The sequence below is a fragment of the Tachypleus tridentatus genome, chromosome 1 (assembly GCF_004210375.1).
Source record: "Tachypleus tridentatus isolate NWPU-2018 chromosome 1, ASM421037v1, whole genome shotgun sequence".
NCBI classification, from domain to species: domain Eukaryota; kingdom Metazoa; phylum Arthropoda; class Merostomata; order Xiphosura; family Limulidae; genus Tachypleus; species Tachypleus tridentatus.
Window position 1 is genome coordinate 40,638,155 of NC_134825.1, and position 22,532 is coordinate 40,660,686.

At 36.1% G+C, this 22,532-nt stretch overlaps 2 protein-coding genes across 2 annotated transcripts in view; one reads left to right on the forward strand and one right to left on the reverse strand.

The window, feature by feature from the left end:
* LOC143232358 (neural-cadherin-like) overlaps positions 1 to 22,532 on the forward strand; it is a 206,082-nt gene that overhangs the window by 139,384 nt on the left and 44,166 nt on the right. The window lies entirely within an intron of this gene.
* LOC143258638 (zinc finger BED domain-containing protein 5-like) lies at positions 19,095 to 20,213 on the reverse strand. The gene is made up of 3 exons (XM_076517934.1): positions 20,202 to 20,213; positions 19,874 to 20,038; positions 19,095 to 19,613 (listed from the first exon to the last, which is right to left on the reverse strand). Exons 1-3 carry the CDS (start codon positions 20,211 to 20,213, stop codon positions 19,095 to 19,097), a joined length of 696 nt encoding a protein of 231 aa, XP_076374049.1.

The window sequence follows — 22,532 nt, forward strand, 5'->3', positions numbered from 1 at the left end:
GTTTTATTATATATTTCAGCGGAGGCTCATTATTTGTTCAAATACGTTAAAAAAAATAAAATGTACAATTATGAGATGATGAGTTATTCATCTCCAAGGCCTTTCAACGCTATGATATGTGGTCTGGTAGTAACCATGTTGTTATTCTATAGGTTTGTTCAAAAGTTCTATATTAAATATTTAAAAAAATGACTGCTAGGTAATATAAATAAACTTGTACAAATTTCCATTTCTTTACAAGACTTTTAGTGGAATTTTAAGCTACTTGGAATTAGATCTCGTTTTAACTGAATTCAATGTACCGTTTATGCACTATAGTTCCTGAATCATGTGAAAGACAGTAATAAAACTACATTATTACAAACATTAAGTTTGTGTTTTTTTATATTCAACAATAAGTTATTGTTTTGCTTCACTTCCACGATTGTGTATATTGTAGTATAAATTCAAAAACAAAACAAACGAACAAAACTCGTAAGCATTTTCCGAGGCTTTAAAAAGAGTTTCAAAATATTCAAGAAATTCTAAGAAATATCGACTAAGCAAGTCTTCAAAAATAGAAAGTGAAAACTACATCGTGTTTCTCTAAACCAGTTAGTGTATGTGTTGACAGTATCTACCCACTTTCGCTCGTTTTCAATTTTAAGAAGAAATTAAACTATATCTCACATCTATACATTAAAGATGTTGGGGCTTGTGTGCTATTACTCACAAAATACTTGTGTTCATCATATTTTTTGCACTGTATCTATTGGATTCTGAAATTACAGTAAAAAGAGACAGAAAACGAGTCTCCAAATTTCCATCCAAGGAAGTTTTATACTTCATCAGCATTTCAGATAATTGTGTTCCTTTTTTGTCGCTCGCGCAGACGTAGCTCGCATGAGAGTGGTGTGGTGTGGGGGTTAAGAATCAGGTGATTATTACTGTGAGTCTGTTTATTATAATGTCTCTGTAATAAATCGAGGAAGATGGCGTTTACGATTATCATATTTTTTGAATGATATTTTTATGGCATATTTTCAAAATGAAAATTTTTGAAATGAAAAATCCAATACTAAAGATAATAAATAATGTTGTTTTCTATTTAATTTGTTTGTTTGTTTGTTTGGAATTTCGCACAAAGCTACTCGAGGGCTATCTGTGCTAGCCGTCCTTAATTTAGCAGTGTAAGACTAGAGGGAAGGCAGCTAGTCATCACCACCCACCGCCAACTCTGGGGCTACTCTTTTACCAACGAATAGTGGGATTGACCGTCACATTATAACGCCCCCACGGCTGAAAGGGCGAGCATGTTTGGCGCGACGGGGATGCGAACCCGCGACCCTCACATTAGAGTCGCACGCCTTAACACGCTTGGCCATGCCGGGCCTTCTATTTAATACAAACCGTGCAAAAGTAACACCGAAGACAAATCTGGAACCCAGAGTAATTGTTACTCCTCGATGGAAAATTCGTAATTTAAACATTTGATAAGCTGTAATAATAATGTTTTGAAAATTTCGAAGCACGTTTATATCACGAGAAAATTTAACCGAATAAATACTTTGCAATCATAACTTATGTTTTGCAAGTTATATACCTGATAAAGTTTGGTCTCAAACGAAAGCTAAACATAACATTAACGTAGGTACAAATCACACTAATGATACGTGTATTACGTAAATTGCTTGAGGCGTGGGCCTGAATCTTCACCAAGCATCACTTATCTGTCTGTTTGAAGTGGGTTTCTCGTGATGACGAATATCTGTCGGGTTGTTCTTGGTACTTTGAATATAGCTCTGTATGCTAAATAGCGCGCCGAATACTGCAAATATAAAGTTAAAGGAAACTTCGTAATTGTACTTATAAGCATCAGTTAAATACTTTATTTATAGGACACTTAAATGGTACAAGACAGATAAGTATTACTAGCAAGCACCATGTAACTATTGAATGGTTGTTTTTTTACGTTGGTCTCAGCTCTACGTGAAAAAAAAACTGCTAATGTAGTGTGAAAAGTATTTTATTGTGAAAAACAAACCTACACTGCTTTTGATATTACAAAACAACCTGACGATCTTAATCAACTTTGTGGAATGATAGTTTCGAACAAGGGGCATGTTAATGGGAGTCTTTAAACCCCTTCTACCCCATTAATGCTATAATTGAACATTTATTATATTTCACGTAAGTTAACGTTAACTGTATTTTACACCGAAAAATACATATTATTAAATTTTATATAACTCAAAATACACACACTGTGGGAGATGACATATAAACCGCTTATGCATCTCCGAGTGTGACATTGCACTCTCCATGGAAGATAAAATGGTGTCACTACTGCAGTAATGCATAAAATCATGGGAAGTTTCTACTCCAAAAGACCCCATAAGGTTGATATAAAGAACTAAATTTTGAGTTATATAAATTTTCTTCTTTGACCCGTGACCTTGCAACTTCAGCCAGTAAGACACATCTACGAGTAATGACTTTCAGTTAGTTAATCACGTGAAACACTGTGGAAGAACATTAAGAGCTGGTTGTTAAAAGCGAGTAAAAGAAAAGCACCCACCACTACCGCTACTACATTTCTGCTACCTCTTCCTACAAAGTCATCCTGACCCTCGCACACTATTTTCATCATATACATATTGAGTTCTTAAAGCTTTTACAAAACGTTTGACGATGTAATAAAATATGCTGTAATGATACATTATGCTACTGTGTGAAAGTTTAGATATTTGTATTATTTATCATAGCAACAATCCAAACATAGTTCTAAGTTCATAACCCGGACAAAGTATGAGGACCTCAGCTTGTAATATAATGGTACTCACTTGTAGGAAATCTACAAAAGATACATCAGAGCCATAACATACTGATTTCCTTTAGCCTTCTTGTAATTAGTATTTTCTCCAGAAAAGCGTTTTTTAATTGAATCTTTATTAACACTTGTTATTCTGAATCACTTGCTAATAAACTTTTTAATTTTTAGGAATAAAGTTTTGACAAATTATTTCAAAATATTTATTTCTGCTGGACTTAATGCATAAAAAGTTTAATTTTGTTGTTGTTTTACTAAATTATATCATTTGTATTCAAACTAATTACAAAATAGACACAAGCTTCACTCGACATAAGGTGCTGTACAAAAGTGTTAGGACAAAGATAAAATTTAGTTTCCAGCCTAAGTTTAAACAGTAATGGAAGTGTAAATCACAGGTGGAACACCAGACTTCATATTTAATACAACAGAAACTCAATAGAAGTGCTTGAGATCAACAAACAGTTAATATTCATATCCCCCTTTTGCTAAATAACTGTGAACAGACACTCTTTCAGATATTGTTACAACATACCAAATCAGAGTGTCCTTTGAGATTTTACTCTAAGTGTCTCTAATACACTGTCATAAAGTTTATTTGAAAGTAACTTTTCATTTGTTAAGTTTCTGATCTATCAAATCCAGGTCTGCTCAATTGGGTTGAGATTTAATTCCTTCTGGACCATTTGATCATTTGAATGACTCAGCAACTTCCTTCTTAGCTAAGTAATTTCTTCATAGGTTGGATGACTATTTGGTGTCATTATCCTTTTGGTAGTAGAATTATTTACTGATAATACGCAAACTGCCCATGACGGAACAGTATCTGATGGTACTTGCGCTGGTCCATCACTCCATCCATTGTATAAATATCTTCTGTCGCCTCAGCAGAAAAACAAAACACCTCCAAACCTTCCCTATGCTTTATTTTAGGTACAATGCATTGAGACAAATATATTTCACCTTTCTTCCGTCGGACGTACAAACTGTGCTTTGAACCATATATTTCAAACTTTTCGGTTAATAAGACCCTTTCTCACTTATCAACAGTCCAGTTTTGTACCTATTAGCAAATTTCAGTCTCTTGACAATATTTAAAGATCGAAGTAAAGGCTTTTTAACTGCGACATAACCACCAAATATTCCATTCTCGTTGAGTGTTATTGACACTATAGATCTGGACACTTTTCCGTCATTTGGTACATGGTTGTTTATCTCATGCTTGAAATCAATTACAAGGCTTCCCTCTGTCCTGAAGGCTCCATAAGCGAAGATACTTAACATCAATATCATTCAATTTAGATATTCTGTCTCTTCCTTCTCTATTTTAAAATTTACTTGTCTCGGTCTCACGATCTAGGATGTACCTGACAGTGTTTGGGGAGCATTTCAAGTCAGCAGCAATTCGCGGGAGACTCCAACCTGCATCATGTAAAACTTTTATGTAAACTCTCTACTCTACTTAAAATTCTCTACGCTTTTTGGGCCGTGGAGCGACAGCAAAACTTAATATATATAGTGTTAGACACTGGTTTTACCAAGGCTTTTTTGTGGAGTGCTATTAAATTAACTCTGTCGAACATAAACTGGTACCATATATTAAGTTCCTGTTAGCTTCTTTCTACATAGTTGAGACACTGCATGGGGCACCACGACGGTTATTTCAGGCCCTAAATTTTATCAGTATGTATTCAAGCGGAACCCTTATCACATGCCTGTGTTACAAGTATAATAAGTATTCTCACCGTGGTTCACTCGTCAGCAGGGATCAGTGAAGTATTACTATATTGCTGAAAGTTACAATCTGTAATAACATGGAAGAACTAGCCCCATGTAATGTAAAGAATGAAAAAAATATCCTCTTGTCGTAACATTTTTGCATTGTACTGTTATTTACAAAACACCGAATTCTATCAGTGTGTGTGTGCGCACGCGTGTTATATATATATATATATATATATAAAAATCATACTTTTAAAAGGCCAAAACAAAACGCATGAAAAGTTTAAAAAGTTCTTTACTTTTATAATTTTCAAGTGTTTTGTTTTGGCTTTTACAAAATTCTGGTTGTAATATAATTAATCAGAGGTTAGAATTTGCTGTTTCTAACGCAGTCCTTCCTCGCGATTTTGTTTGGTTATTTATCCTCAATTAAATGTATTTATTGAATTTCAATAATATATATCTATATATATACAGAGAGAGGTGATGTAAAGTACTTTGAAGAAAACAATAACTTTATTAACATTGTTGCTTTGACTCTTGTTTACTTACAATATTTTTCATTGGAGCAAAGCGTACAACTCTATCACACACACACACACACACACCACAAGCGTACAGCTCTATCACACACACACACACACACATGCGTACAACTCTATCACACACACACACCACATACAAATGATTATATATATAGAAATTTCGGAAAGCCTAAAATACCTACCACGTATCTTTTGAAAATAGACAGCAGTTACAAAAGTAGAAAAGGCTTTAGTATATCTTTTATCACAGTCTTTCAGTTCTACAAAATAATACCGAACCTGTCCAGTGAAGAAAAACGTAAAGCGTTTATCACATGTTTATTGTTACCAGAGTTTCCTGTCTAAAAATAGGCCTAGCAATGACGCAAACGATGTTTAAATAGATTGGAGAACTTTAATAAACAAGTATAATTATTCAAGATGTTATAGTTTATTTATTGTACCTTTAAATGTAAAATGTTATAATGCATTACGCTTTCGTGAAGCTCATAAGATGAGAAACAACAGAACTATGAATAGTTGAACTTGGATGTAAAAAAAAAAACATTGTTTCTTAGTTTAACACTGCATAATATTTTAAAAGGATTGTGTTCTTGCGAGGTCCATACGCTTGAACACAATACAGCAATGAAGTTGTGTCTAGGTTTATAACACCAACACTTCTACACCGTCTAATTAAATGGAAATCGTAGAATCAAGGTTTATTTGAGAAGTGCTGTAAAATTAATTTTCTAGCAATTGGTTTGTTTATTTTGTAATTTCGCGCAAAGCTACACGGGGGGCCTATATGGGCTAGCCGTCCCTAATTTAGCATCAAGGTGGCGTCAAGAGAAGGCAGTTAATTATCACCACCCACCACCAACTATTGGGCTGCTATTTTACCAACGAATAGTACGATTTACCGTCACATTACAACACTTCCACGTTTAAAAAGACGAGCATGTTTAGGGTGACGGAGATTAGAACCTGCGACACTTAAGTTACGAGTCGAGCGTCCTAACTACCTGGCATACCAGGCTATTATCACACTAGTATTCAAACAATAAATCTGATTTGTTAACAAAATCTCAATGTGTAGCGTAAACTGATTTTATAATATCTTTGAAAATTACGAATTTATCTCCAAGAACCTGAATATATTTAATTTTCAACCCCTAAAATAAATGCAGTTCTTATAACAGAACTGACCTTGCGGTGGCTCAACGATACGTCTCAGTCTCATAACGCTGAAAATCGGATTTCGATACCCACAATGGACATAGCAGAGACAGTCCAGAAAAAAACCATTGACAAGTGATTCAAGTAATGCTCATGCTTTCAAATGAAGAACACATATGGCAATCTATAATTAACATTATTATTAAGTATATGGAACAAAACAAGAAGTAATGTCATTTAGTTAGCTAGCTTTTGCTCATATTAGTATTCAGTGTATTACATGTATCTGTAGGTGCAGTGGTTCGTTAAGGCAATAGCGTCAACAGCCGTTTTCTGTCATAGAAGATGCTTATATGTTTGTGGTTAGCATGTTTACAAGGAGTGGACTTTTTTATCTAATATTATATAATTTTTGTTTATACAGTGAAGGTTAATCGCACTTTATAAGAATGGGTTTCCAGTTTTATTAGGACTGCTTTTTACATTGTTGATCCTTCTCAGGATTCCCCGACACCGCAATTTCTAGTACAATACGTTTCTAAGAATGATGTGTAGGTCAATCTTAGACCAACATCTCGGAAAACTTGAAAGACATCCTCCACTGTGAGTACATGTTAGCTTCTTGGGCCATGTTTGAGCAGGTCAAAGGTATGAAAGCTCATTTCGGCTGCAATGAAGGATGTGACAGGTGTTTAGTGAATTGAAATTATAACGATTCGAGTTTCTTTGTCCACTTTGATTTTTATGTGTGGCTAGAAGTTTCTGAACATTTACATTGTTATTCTCTGTCAGTTGTAGATCAGTACAGGGATATATGCCTAGTTTCATTTCAATAGCTTTTGTTTTGGTTCTTTTTCATATTCATTTGGATAAGAGCTTTTCTCTTGGATTGGTCTCAGATATGGTTTCGGAATTAGTTGGTGTTTAAAACTTTGTTGTGTGGGTATTTTCTACTTCCATGGAGAATCCTGAATGATATCATCTTCAAAATATTATTTAAATAAGCAGTTCTTCTGAAAGCATGTGAATATCTAGGACTAGTTCCTATCATCCTGAAACAGGCTCCTCGAGAACACTAGAAGTTCTTTTCTTTAAATAATTAGAGAACTTGTATTTTGTGCAATAATTATTTTTGTTTTAAATCGTTTAAATATTGTGTTGTGCTGATATACTTAAACATTTATATCCAGTCAAAGTTTCTACGAACCATAATAGTGTGTATAATAGTCTTAAATTCGCGATGAACTAAAGATATATGAAAGATACAATGGAAATCGTTCTCATGAAATTTATTAACCTTCTATATATGCTGGCTAGTTTGTAGTTTATATTGTGCAAGAAGGCAATTTAGCTGAAAACATTTACACAAAGAGTGTTTGCGTGTGTATTTTCTTATAGCAAAGCCATATCGGGCTATCTGCTGTATCTAACGAAGGGAATCGAATCCCTGATTTTAGAATTGTAAATCCGAAGACTTACCGCTGTCCCAGCTTGGGACTTGCACAAATAAAAGAAAATATACTAGCTAAACAATTGGTTGTTTTTACAGCTAAAAATCTGTACTGAGCTCTTAAATATCATATATATATACACTTTAGTCCCCCGCTAGTACAGCAGTAAGTCTACGGATTTACAATACTAAAATCAGGGGTTCGATTCACCTCGGTGGGCTTAGCAGATGGCCTGATGTGGCTTTGCTATAAAAAAAAACACATATACACTTTAGCCTTTAAAATTTTAATTATTGGATTTTCTCGTTTAAATCACACCATATTCTGATTTTGTAGTTTAGGTATAACAACTAATATAATAATTGGATAAGTGTTGATTAATTCTAATTGATGTTACACGTAAAATGCATCATTATTTGCAACATTCTGATCTCAGATTTGTTTGTTTAAAGTTAAGCACAAAGCTAAACATGGGTCTACCTGTGCTCTTTTCACCACAGGTATCGAAATCCGGATTTTAGCATTGTAAGACCATAGACATAATGCTATGCCATTGGGGTATGGGGTAGTTATAGGGTAGTTTAAGTGATAATAAAACAAATTACTGCAGTGATGTCTCAAGAAAAGCAATATTAAAAATAAAACATTTTGGATTTATATTCCAAATGACAACACAAATACAACATTGTGGCTTTTAATGTTGTAGTTTAGATTACAATAAATATCTAAAACACTGAGTATTTAGGTAAGGTGATATTACAAATCTAATAAATAGTATTCTAGTTTTGTAGGCCGTATCATGTCTTACACGCAATATTTACGTTTCATACTCCAGATGACCCTACACGTGCATCATTCACATCTTATAGTCTATACGACACTACACGTAAAACATTTACGTTCCAAAGTCCATAAGACAATAAAGTGCAGCATTTACATTTTGTAGTCCATATGACACAATAGGTGTGACATTTACCATTTGTAGCCCATATGATATTATACGTATAACACTTGCATTGTGTAATCCATATGATACCACACGTATAACACTTACATTGTGTAATCCATATGATACTACAGATGTAACATATTTAATCCATATGAATATCTCATACTGAATTTGTCATTCAGTTGTTGAACTTTTTATTTTTGCGTTGATACCACGGACATACCATTATTTATATAATCATTTATGTGACATCGCGATTCTCGTATTCTGGTTTTACCATTCAGGTACCTCCTCGCTGCTAAAAATCAGATTCGATACCCCCCTTCCCTGTGCGGGAAGAGTACAAATTTTCTGTTGTGTATGTAGCTTTGGGCTTAAGAATAAAAATAAAAAATCGCTCAGGTGACAAAGCAAATACCTTTTTAATTTACTCATGTGACATAATGAATGCCACATTCTCATGTTATAAAAAATGTGGCGTGATGAATGCCACATTCTCATGTTATAAAAAGGTGACATGATGAATGTCACATTCTCATGTTATGATAAAGGTGACATGATGATTGTCACATTCTCATGTTATGACATCGGGTTTTGATTTTCCAGCTTACATAAAAGCACTTATTAGTTTGTCTTTAAGTGTGTGTTTTTTTTGTAGCAAAGTCACATCGGGCTATTATCTGTTGAATTCACCGAGGGGAATCGAACCCGTGATTTTAGCATCGTAAATCCATAGACCTACCGTTGTACCAGCGGTAGGCTTTTTAAACGCAAGGCCACATAAAGGGATAACTACGCTACAGCACTTTGTGGGTATCGAACCCTGTGTTAATGTTATAATTTTGTTAATGAAATTAAATTTGCATCATAGCGACTCTGTTAATGTGGACCACAGGCCCTCGTATTTGTTAGTATATTCTTAAATCATAACAGAAGGATGGCCGAGGATGGTTAGGGCATAATCCGAGAGTCGAGGGCTCGAATGCCCCGTCGCACCAACAATCGCCCTTTCAGTTGTGGGGGCGTTATAATGTTACGGTCAATTCCACTATTCGTTGGTAAAAGAGTTGGCGGTGGGTGGTGATGACTACCTGCCTTCCCTCTAGTCTGACACTGCTAAATTATGGACGGCTAGCGCACATAGCCCACGTGGAGGTTGTGCGAAATTCATAGACAAACATACAAAAAGTAATTCCCTATCTCTTGGCGAACTGTACTCTCGGTACTTTTATATTCAAAGAAGGAGGGGAAAGTACATTATTTTTATTTTGTTAATTCCATAACAAATATATTTTAGCTTGTAATGACAATAAAAGCCACCTATGTTTGATTTATAAATAACAGGAGCTACAAAGGCTTAAACTATACTTTACGTATAAAATAATAGTCCAGGCGAAACACACGAGGGAAATCGTACCTGAAGCCTAATTAGCGTAAAAGTTCAATTATGAGTAACAGTTCATAAGAAGCACAGGTGCAAGTATTCTCATGAGAGTACGCTTTTCTCAATTAATCATATGTGTTATTCTGTACAAACGAACTGGTAATTATAAACAAAAATTCTAATGACTTGTATCCGGTGGGTTTCAGTTATAAGTTACATGCACAGTACATTACTTGCTTGACGATAAATAAGATGGGGCCCTAGTGAGTTGTCGACATATATTAGTTAGTGAGAACTCCTCATGCTGATCGCAACGATTTGTTGTAGCTCAAAGGTCTAAAAAATCAATAAAAAGCATTCGTTTTATTAAAGCCTCAAAAAGAATTTTAATTATCTTCTACAAAGCTAAGAGCAGGTAGAGAAATTAAATTAAAGGTCTTACATATAACGTTTTGCATGAGTAATCCTGATATTTGGTATTATGTTGAGATCAAAGTTTCCACGGAACTACATTTACGCCTGCAAATGATAATTTTCCAAGTAATTTGCCTTGATGAAATATGTGGGATTAAATCCACTTGGTTTCAGTTTCATTTTTTTAAAGTAAAACATAAAAGTTTGAACACCTTACAGCTACGTGCGAAGTGATTTATAGCTTGTTTAAACATTCGTGACAAACTGCCAAGTTCCATTAACGTTATTTCTTGTAATGAGATCATACGTGGTATTTTCATTGCGTGAGGTTTACTTGAATATGAATTATACAGGTCTATCTTTATACTTACACACACACACACATATATATATACGTTAACGTACATGGCTGAGGTTTCCTTTCCTGACTTTATGAAATATCTTACGTCATCAGTATCCGATTCCTCTACCTACCACCAACGTTAACAACGAGAGGTCGCGTGTTATTTACACATAAAGCTCAAATGACATTCCAACATTCATAAGCTAGCTATAATCGTGTCTTTTGAAGTAAACATAGTACATACTTATAGTTTCCGACATTCCCTTATCGAATAGTTGCTTTTCAAAAACCTACGTGGTTATAATATTATAACATTTTAAAGAGTCTAGCAATAATAAATAGCAGATACGTAAAGTTCTTTTCTATCCATATAAATATTGTTGTAGACTACTATCACGACCTGAGACTTCTGTATGGTTGTTTAGCCAGAAGAAATGCTGATGACATGTAATGATAACGTGGCTTAAAGTTTGGAATATTACTGAAGACTTAAGAAATGATCTGGAAGCTTAAAGTTGTTCAGATTGTTGATTGATTTTGTTATTCTGTTACAACAGGCATCAAAATAGCTCAGAAATTAGTCCGCAGATTTATAAAAACTAAAATCAAGTTTTGAATCTGCATTGAGCAAAGTACAGACATTCCTTTGTGAAGATTTTTGTTTTACAATAAACAAACAAACTGTTTATGTTCAGTGCTCTGAATTTTGTTTATGTTCAGTTTCGCGCAGAGTACAGCTTGATGATCAGTATGCCAGGCTTTTGAACTGAGGTCTTGCGGTTCATGTCCCGTTACTGACAAAGAAAAAAATCACTCCGCACCTCAGATCCACAATCCGACCTACTAACTACTATGTGTCGATCTACCACAAACTAGTTAAGCTAAACGTAAATTACATGGAACCTGTACAAGCTACACTTGTACAACTTGTAGTTGGAAAAACAAAATGCTTGCCTTATCATTAAGTAGACTGCATTTTCTTTTAAGTGAATAATTCAAAATGGCCACCCTTACAACAAAATTATAAAGGTCAAAGTTCTGCCATTCTGCATAGACGAATTTTTTCTTCAAACAAAAAACATCAATGGTTACTTTATGCATCGTTATAAACTTTGAGGCCTTGAGTGCACTATCGCAGAGAGACTCCCATCGTTCGAGCAGACAAGAGATGACGGTGGCTACCTTTCATCAGTTTGAAATTACGGACGTTTATCGCTAAGTAACTTTGTGCAAAGGCTCTATAAACAAATAAACTGATAGTACATGGACAGAAAAATGTTCCCAACCACGTCATGTTTACTACAGAAAATTTTGCAAAACTTCTTCGGTAAATAATCATAGTTTTCACTGAAACTTTTTGATGTGATGGAATTTAAAAACAACAATAAAAATGTACGAACACTGAATTGCGTTCGACAGAAAAACTACTTTAGTGATAGTAGTTTTTTTTAAAACTTTGTTGCATGTCGGTATCACCTCATTACTTATTTTGTTGCTTCTCTGTTTGTTCTCTCCTCTGTCCTACTGAGGAGGTAGGAGATACACCCAAATGATTAAAATATTATTACAACTACACCCACTACATCCAAATGATCTTTATTTAGATATAAATGTTCTAAAATCTAGATGAAATATTAAATTATCCGTACACGGAAACATAATTTTGCAAATCATTTTAGTTCAGTTTGTTTTGGTAAGATAAAGCCACACAATCTGTGATGCGTCCACCGCAGGTATTTAATCCTGATCTTTATCGTGATAAACCTTTATATGGACCGCTGAGCACTATGGTTACATCACGACCTTCTTTAACACAATACTAAAAAAATTATTAAAAGGTTGAAACTCAATTTGTGTTTGAGATTTTGTTTCAAAGATTAATTATGTGTATAAGTTTATTACCCATAAAATAAAATACCACAAAACTCATTGTTTTGAATTTCGCGCAAAGCTACTAGAGGGCTAGCTGTCCGCAATTTAGCAGTGTAAGACTAGAGGGAAGGCAGCTAGTCATCACCACCCACCGCCAACTCTTGGGCTACTCTTTTACAAACGAATAGTGGGATTGACCGTCACATTATAACGTCCTCACGGCTGAAAGGGCGAGCATGTTCGGTGCGACCGGGATTTGAACCCACGATCCTCAGATTACAAGTTGTGTGCCTTAACCACTTGGCCATGCCGGGTCTTGCTGCTTCTCAGTGGCTGAGTCTGAAAGCTTATAATGCTTATAGCAGGCTTCTATGTTCGAAGTGGCATGGCCCGGCATGGCCAAGTGTGTTAAGACGTTCGACACGTAATCCGAGGGTCGCGGGTTCGCATCCCCGTCGTGCCAAACATGCTCGCCCTCCCAGCCGTGTGGGCGTTATAATGTTACGGTCAATCCCACTATTCGTTGGTAAAAGAGTAACCCAAGAGTTGGCGGTGGGTGGTGTTGACTAGCTGCTTTCCCTCTAGTCTTGCACTGCTAAATTAGGGACGGCTATCGCAGATAGCCCTCGAGTAGCTTTGCGCGAAATTCAAAACAAACAAACAATGTTCCAGGTGGACACAGCACAAATACACAATTGTGTAGTTTTGCGTTTAGTAAACCAGTAGACAAATTTATTCTATCATTCGTGACTGGAACCCTTATATATTTTAACAATTTTTTACGCACGACCATCAATAACTTCCCATTGTAAATATAAGAGAGGTGCATCTTCGAAATCTACGTTTTCTCTTGAAATCGTGTATTTGAGCCTTAACAAATTTTGTCATAATGTGAGAATTTTGTATCGCGTTTATACACTAGCCATGCGTGTGTATAAATCCTGTTACATGAATACCATATATTTTCCAGTAGAGAGTTGGTGCAGGTGTAGATGTTGAACAGCCCTGATGCATTAAAACAGCATTAGTCTGACCTCAGTGAATCCTTAATAAAACTAACTTATACGGTACTTGAGGTGCAGTTTGATTTTCAAAAAGAAGTCGTGTCAAGAGAAGGGGTTCAGGATCTCTATGATGATCCACAAAAATGAACATTTACTAATTGCGCTGCAATTTGTGCCAATAGGCAAAAAAGATAAGCAATATTACCTACTTAACTTTGTATAAAAAACAACAAATAGTTGCCTTTAATGGCATAGGTAGTCAGACGGAGTTTTTGTTTACTTGTTTCAGCACAAAGCTATACAATAGGCTAGTTGCGCTCTCTCCGCCAAAAGGAATCAAACCCCAGATTTTATTGTCGTAAGTCAGTAAACTTGCTGCTGACCTACCGAGAGGACTTGATGCACGAGGAGCAAATGTGTTACATCTCCACCTCTGATATAACTTTAGCAGACATACGTATCAATCAATAAAAAACGTTCACCTCTCTGATATGAATACAGATTACTCTCATCCATTGTCTCTGCTAATACCTTTCAAATCTCCGCTCACGTGGCCTGACTCATGTGTAGTAGATATTAAATATGCATAATAACCTTTAAGCCGGAGTTTAATCAGAGTTAATGGGCACATTCAATCTTAATATTCTCCTTAATACATTCTCTCTTTAAATGTTATTAACTTTGGACGTATTTAGTCAATTACAGTGTACCTGCAACGATACTTTAACCTACTATATATGCTAAGTTGAGCAGTCATAAGAAGGACACGCGTCAGCTTAATGACCTTGTTTACGAGGCAATTTTGTCGGGCACTTTAGAAGTACAGGAAACTGGGAGCTACTTCATATCTCAAACTTAGCAAAGCTTTGACTTTAAACAGAATTTCAATTATCAAATCAATTGAAAATTATGCGTGCACTGTCCGATGTCATTAGATTTTCTGTTGCAAAATACCCTGTACTGTTAGCAGACCTATGAAGTCAGTAGGTAAGAAAAAACATAATTCTGGTATGAATTGAATTATAGTTTCTGACTCGATGCACTAATCTTTTCTCAGCCAAGCCTGAATAAAGAGCATACAAATGTTTAAGAATAAGAACCACATTGCCGACGATGTGGAAGAAGAAGATACTTTGGTGATTTAGCCAAACATTTTCCTTTTATTTACACATCATTACCAATTAACACCTTTAACCCTTTGAACGCCATCAAAATTAATTATGTCTCAACATTATGAACATAATCAAGTGCGTTTAGTTATCGTTAGATGCATCGTAAAGTTTAAATATCTAAAACCTTATGTGTGTGTTTTCTTATAGTAAAGCCACAGTTGGCATGGCCAGGTGGTTACGGCACTCAACTCGTAATCTTAGGGTCGCGGGTTCGAATCTCTGTCGCACCAAACATGCTCGCCCTTTCACCCGTGGAGGCGTTATAATGTGACGGTCAATCCTATTATTCGTTTATGCCCCCCAGTGGCTCAGCGGTATGTCTGCGGACTTACAACGCTAAAAACCGGGTTTTGATACCCGTGGTCAGCAGAGCACAGATACCCCATTATGTAGCTTTGTGCTTAATTCAAAACAACAATAAGTAAAGCCACATCGGGCTATCTGTTGTGTCCACCGAAGTGAATCGAACCCCTGATTTTAGTGTTGTAAATCCTTAGACTTGCCGCTGTCACAGCTGAGGACAATACCTTATGTATTATTATTAGAAATATGTATACTTCCCAAAGTTATGTACGACATTAAGTACACAAATTTATTTACTGATTGGTATAACACTTTCCAAACTTATGTATCTCGCGAAGTGGAAACACATTCATTTCGAATACTGTATGACTTTATCATGTAAATCTTTCCATCACTTATGTACGACATTTGTAGTGTCAAATGCCAAGAAACCAACTCATAATTACGGAAAACTATGCGCAAGTAGACGTTTGTTTGTTTTTTGAATTTTGCGCAAAACTACATGAGGGCTATCTGCGATAGCTTTTCCTAATTTAGCAGTGTAAGACTAGAGGGAAGGCAGCTAGTCATCACCACCCACCGCCAGTTCTTGGGCTACTCTTTTACCAAACATTAGTGAGATTGACCGCCACATTATAAAGCCCTTACTGCTGATAAAAAAACAAACACATTTGGTGGGACGAGGATTTGAACCCGCAACCTAAGTGTTACGAGTTGAGTGTCTTAACCACCTGGCCATGCCGAGCCGCAAGTAGCCGTCTGTACAGCTTTGTGCGAAAAGCTATATTCAAATAAATATCACATCACTACTCTACCATCACAGGGATGTTTATCTCACATCAAGAAACACTGGTTCAAACTTCTAATTGTTATGCAGGTTATAAGCTGAGAAAAACCTTTATCTATTCAAGAATGTAGATATTCATTAAGGTGAATTATAAACTGTTAATGTAAACACGAAGGTTTGCCTAGTTAACTGTTACAACATATTTATTTTATTGTAAAAAATTCTGCCGGTTTTATCAAGTTTATGTTTATGTATAAAACATTTTGTTTAATAGTGAATATTTCATAGTTCTACAAATCATCGATACCGACTGATTTGTGTTTTAGCATTTCTCCAAATATTTGCCTCAGCGTATGAGTTTTCCCCCGCTCGTACAGCGGTAAGACTACGGATTTGCAATGCTACATTCAAAGGTTCGATTCCCCTTGGTAAACTCAGCAAATAGCCTGATGTGGCTTTGCTATAAGAAAAAAAAACACACACTGTATGAGTTATCACGCTATAAATGTTTATCCCTCTCCAGTGGTACACGGTATGTCTGCAGAGAAAGAACACTAGAAACCGAGTTTCAATACACGTGGTGGGCAGATCACGGACAGCCCTCTGCGCAACTTTGCGTTTAACTATAAGCGCTCTTTCACATAGTTTTGTTTCGATGCGTGTTTTGTCGCAGCGCTGCATTAGTCTACTTGTTACAGGTTTATTAACAGCGCTGTTTGTAATCTTAAACTATAAAGACATGGCAGACGTCACCCTAAGTTAAACTCTGCAAAATGAAAGGCTTAGCGCTACGTTTAATACCCTTTCCACTTGTTTGTTTAGAGCTTTGCAAAACTTTACGACCAATCAATCATGTCTTCTTTCTTTTCTACAAATAAAAACAACACTTAATCTACTTAAAGTTTTATATGACGGTACTAAACCTAGTAGTAAAAGTGTCCATCGACGTTCATTTCACACGACTTTTAGGTTTTTTTTAGCACATCGACTACGTTTGTCGAGAGAGTTATGACTAACACAATGTTGTTTTGTTCGACTTTTCTCAAAAGCACACATTAATGGAACAGGAACAAATTTAGAAAAATATTTGCAAACATAAGTGACAGTTAATAAATTTTGATATATTTAACTCGAATTTTAGGTCGCAAAAATAAATAACTCCCGTCTAACAAAATAAAAACCAATTTGTAACTAAGTAAGTGGCCCGGCATGGCCAAGCGTGCGACTCGTAATCTGAGGGTCGCGGGTTCGCATCCCCGTCGCGCCAAACATACTCGCCCTTTCACCCGTGGGGGCGTTATAATGTTCGGTCAATCCCACTATTCGTTGGTAAAAGAGTAGCCCAAGAGTTGGCGGTGGGTGGTGATGACTAGCTGCCTTCCCTCTAGTCTTACACTGCTAAATTAGGGACGGCTAGCACAGATAGCCCTTGAATAGCTTTGTGCGAAATTCAAAAACAAACAAATAACAAAATTTAGCAGTGTAAGACAAGAGGGAAGGCAGCTAGTTATTACCACTCACCAACAACTCTTGAGCTACTCTTTTACCAACGAATAATGGGAAGGAATGTCACTTTGTAACGCCCCTACGGCTAAAAGGGCAAGCATGTTTGGTGTGAGGAGGATTCGAATCCACTCCCCCTCGGCTTACGAGTCGAGTGCCTTAACCAACTGGTCATGCTGGGCCAAGTGACAGAATAAATAATGTATTGTTAAAATTTTCGTAAATCTGACACTAAAGTCTTATGACAACCAGAAATAATACGAATTTATTAGTTCATTATTGCAAAAGTTATTTGTGTTGCATATTGTAAGAATTTTTGTAGTTTTTTTTTGAAGCTGTCGATTGAGTTTTTAAAGTATGTAATAGTGACCACGAATTTGATACTTTAAGTATTATCTGTCTTCTGAGTGTATGTAACAAGTAATAACTAGTTCCACTTGTTATAGTGTTAGGTTTATCATATTTTTAAACACTACATTATTTATCAAGTTCCTTGGGGATTTTCACGAATTGGAAGAGTGTATGATAATAATTGTATTACAGTCACACTATCTATATTCGCCATATTTACTTTTGACGGCACGTTTCACTCAATCTATAGTGTAGCGTTTAAAAATATAATAGACGTAATTCTAATATCTTATGACAAGTGTAATTAGATATAATCATGTTTTGCCTGCTTATAAAAAAAGGCGCTTACGCCATAACTCTTCTCATTGTAAAAAGTGGTACATTGGTTCTTAAAGATGAATGTGAATGGATGGATAGAGAGGTACCGGTTTCGTGGCTGATTTACCGCTGTTCAGTAATCTTTATAGTTCCAAAACCAAAAACTAAGTCAAAAATTATCTAGACGGAAAATATAATTATGTAGAGCAGTGGCTCCCAAACTTTTTCAGCTTATTACCCAATTTAACATGCCACATTAAGCATGTTATCCCTTTCACAAAATGTTTTCAACATTGATATATATGGCTAAATTAAACTAGAGATATATTGCACTTTATTTATTCACAATTTATTTATATAATTTATTTACACTAAATTACACTTTTAATTATTGTATTTGATCATTGTGCATTTCTAATGAATATTGCCAAAGATGTCAAGAACATCAGTGGGATGGATGGAGTTGCATACTTGAAGCTAGTTTAGGAATTCTTGGCTTTGTGGTTGAAAGTGCCAGCCTGGCATCGTTTGCAACATTCAAGCGAGTCCTCTTTTTTGTTTTCATCCCCAGCACGGTTGAGAACCCCTTCTCGCACAGATACGTTGATGAGAATGATACCAACAACTTCAAGGCTCTCTTGGACAGAGTTGGCGAGTCAGGTAGTTGTGAAATCCAAAAGGAATCTGCATTTTGGTTTTGGAATTTGACTTTCAAGGCTTCATTTGCTCGCATTGTGATCCACTCCTCCTTTGCAGGGAAATCATCATCATAAATGGCCTCATCAGGTACAGAAAAGGGATGAATGATCCACTGAAGACTGGCTGTTTTTTAGGTCACTCTCTGGAAAGTAGTGCTGTATGCTTGTTTCAAGCCCCTTCAAATGGTCGCTCATCTCTTTGTTGATGGTCTGTAAAAGTGATCCAGTATCATAACTATTTTCCTCAACAAACTGGTCTAGGTTGGGAAACTGAGCGATCACTCCTTTCTCCAAGCGTCGAATCCAGAGTCTCAGTTTCCCAGAAATGCAGTCACAGTGTGATGGGCATCAATGACAGTCGTGTTTTGGCCCTGGAGTTGCAGATTATCACTGTTCAGCTCCGCAAATATGTCAGCCAAGTAACAAAGTCGAGCAAGCCACTCCTTATCAGTGAACTTGGTAGCAAAAGGAGATTCTTCTTGTTTCAGAAATTCCTGAAGAGCCGTTCGGAGCTCAATGACTCGACGTACAACCTTGCCTCGTGACAACCAGCGAACATCGGTGTGGTAGAGCAGAACTTGATACTGCTCTCCCATTTCCTTGCACAGCTCCCTGAATATGCGCGAATTCACATCCCTGGACTTGATGAAATTGACGATTTTCAACACATCTTCAAACACTAATTTCAGATTACCAGGCAGGCTTTTTGATCCAAGAGAGTACCGATGAATGATGCAATGATCTACAGAAATTTCTGGATTCACAGCTTGTATGAGGCCCCGTAATCCACGATTACGACCCATCATCGACGGTGCTCCATCGACGGAGACCTAGATTAAAAAAGAAAAACTATTATAAATTGCGTCAGTTAGTCATTCTTACTTATCTTTTGCGTTATAATTATATGGTTTTAATTTATTTCGGTACTTTAGTATTTCAGTACGACAGGCACGATACTTTTTTGTGAATTATGCATAAAATATTAGCTACACTACAGCTACTTGTACAATAAATAAAACTATATGACTATATGCCATGTAATTCATTGTATTTATACTAATCTAGACTTTATATAAACATCTCTCCCTACCTGTTGAACGCTGTTCCAATCCAATCCATTCGTGGTAAAGAAACTGTTGATAATATTGAAGATATCTTCTTCCTTCTTGGTTGTCAGCAGATCTTCGCATAATAGGAACTCTTCTTTGATCTTGTCCTGGTGGACGTAACGAACAAACCCAAGAAGAACAACTGGCTACGTCACACGATTCATCAAATTGCAAGGAGAATTTGCTATATGACCTTTCCTTGATCTCTGTTGTAACTTGGGACAGAATATCTGATGCCATGTCATCGACTCGTCGGCGGATTGTGTTGTTTGATTGAGATATGACACTCGCTTGATCCTCCCCACATACCTTGCTTACCATCTCGTATGCACAAGGCATAATCAGATTCTCTGCAATGGTGTGGCATTTTTGTTGTTCGGCAACTTTATATGCAACAAAGTAAGATGCTTCGACCGCAGCTTGAAGCTTTTGGGCTTGAATTCCAGATGAATCGAACTGGATATTCTTCAGTGCTACAGCCCGGCGCTGAAAATAAGCCTGATCCTCATTTTGAAGATTTGGATGGCACTTCTGGAGGTGAGCTGAGAGTTTTGATGGCTTGAGGCTTTCATTTGTCATCACTTTGTGACATACTACACATTGTGGCCGATCCTCTCCACCAGAAGGTAAATTCACAAAGCCATAGCGAAGAAAGGCGTCAGAGTAGGTGCGCTTTTTAGACATTTTATTGTTTAATCTGCAGAAAAAAGAAAAACTGCATAAAAAAGTGTGAACAATGTGAACTTATTATTTATTTTTTCATGGCATTCTAGATAGCATTAAAAGAGCTTATTCAGCATAGGAATGATGTAATAGTAGGTAAATACTAACTATACTGCACAGGGCAGTACACATACATACCAGGTTTTGTCTACCTCGGCTGGTGCTCACATAGAAACTGACAGTGTGAAACAGAGGCAACCTCAGGCAGTGAGTGACGCGTACTGGACACGCCGATGAGTCATCAGGGTTACTGAGTGACTTGTGTTCTGAAGCATACTTGTCAAAATACTTTTAGGTTACCACACACTTAGATACATTTTTTTTCTTTTCTACTACTGTATATTAGTTTTTTGATGTTTATTGTTATTTGGTTTAACTTTATTACATACTTAAAATAGGTTTAATTTACAACTTTACATACTAAGACTAAGTTAACATTAATCCTAATACCAGCTACCTCAATGTTTTCTTGATTTTCAGAATTTTAACTTTTTTTCTGTCACCCCTCCATTACCCCCGATAAATTGTTAAATTACCCCAAATGCAGAGGAAGTTAATAAAACGTATATGTGCTTTCTGATTCATGACCTGTGAAAGTTTTAAAAGTACGTGCCAGAGTTCAGTTTGAAGAAAAAAAAACCGTAAGTTATTAGTTCTTAAACCATATTTCGAAAAAGACATACATTTCCAAATTTAGAAATAAATACATTACGCTGACACCTACAGGAAAATGTGAACATTTTTGCGTACGTATCATTTAAAGAGATTTTTTGCTTGTGTTTTGAATTTCGCGAAAAGCTACTCGAGGGCTCTCTGCGCTAGCCGTCCCTAATTTAGTAGTGTAAGACTAGAGGGAAGGCAGCTAGTCATCACCATCCACCGCCAACTCTTGGGCTACTCTTTTACCAACGAATAGTGGGATTAACCGTCACATTATAACTCTCTCACGGCTGTAAGGGCGGGCTGGTTTGGTGCGACCGTCGAATTACGAGTCGAACGCCTTAACCCACCTGGTCATGCCGGGCCGCAGTATAAAAAAATATTAAAATTAAAAAAAAAAATTGATGAATAAAATTTCGTGGTTTTTAAAAGTTTCCAAAACATTAAACTTATTTTACTGCCTCGCTTCACGGATAGTTGAAGGATATAATTTGTAAGCCTGTGTGGTAAGGTTAATTTCGGCAGATTTAGAATGCCTGTTTTTGTTTTTTTCTTGTGCGTGGTCCTTCTAATTAAACATTTTTATTATATAATTTTACCTACAACAGGCTATAAAACATCTACAGTTGAATGACTAATTCATAAAGTGTACATTATGTTATACGTAGCATGCACTTTCAGGCTGACTGCTCGGCAAGATTAGAAATAAATTAAAATCCATCTTTTTTCTTTACATTCACATGAATCTTGTTAATTACAGACATCACATAAGTATATGTAAAAAAAATGAACAAGTAGTGATTACGGTTGGTTGATGAAGTCGATTAAGATTTTCAGCCTCACTCTATTTCTTTTCAATGATTGAGATTCTTTGAAAAAAAAAAGTACAGAACGTTTCAATGGTTTGCAATTACTTTTTTTAACAATGTTCAAATAGAATCGTAGTTAAAGCTAAAGGAAACAACACAAAGCGAGAAAGGACTGTTAATGGTCAGTTGCTGTTGAATTTATCACAATTGGACAAATGTAGCCAAAAATATTCTTTATAGTCTTTGTTGCTGAGACTTTTTTTTCCCCGAAAAACTTATCGAATTGTCAAATAGTTCCGTTGAAATATTGCTTTGTGAGGGGGAACTCCTCAGCGTCCATTGCCGAGCTGAATTCTTGTGGTTACAGACTTATTACAAGCTTTCTCCATTCTCAGTTGGCAACTTTAAACAAGAGCATTCGTCCAGTGATTAATTTATCTTCCCTCTC

What these genes read in the sequence shown, in the direction of transcription:
- LOC143258638 (XM_076517934.1), bottom strand. An exon ending in ATTGGAACAGCGTTCAACAG is followed by an intron (nt 19,614 to 19,873) that starts GTAGGGAGAGAT and finishes TTTTTAATCTAG; the next exon opens with GTCTCCGTCGATGGAGCACC.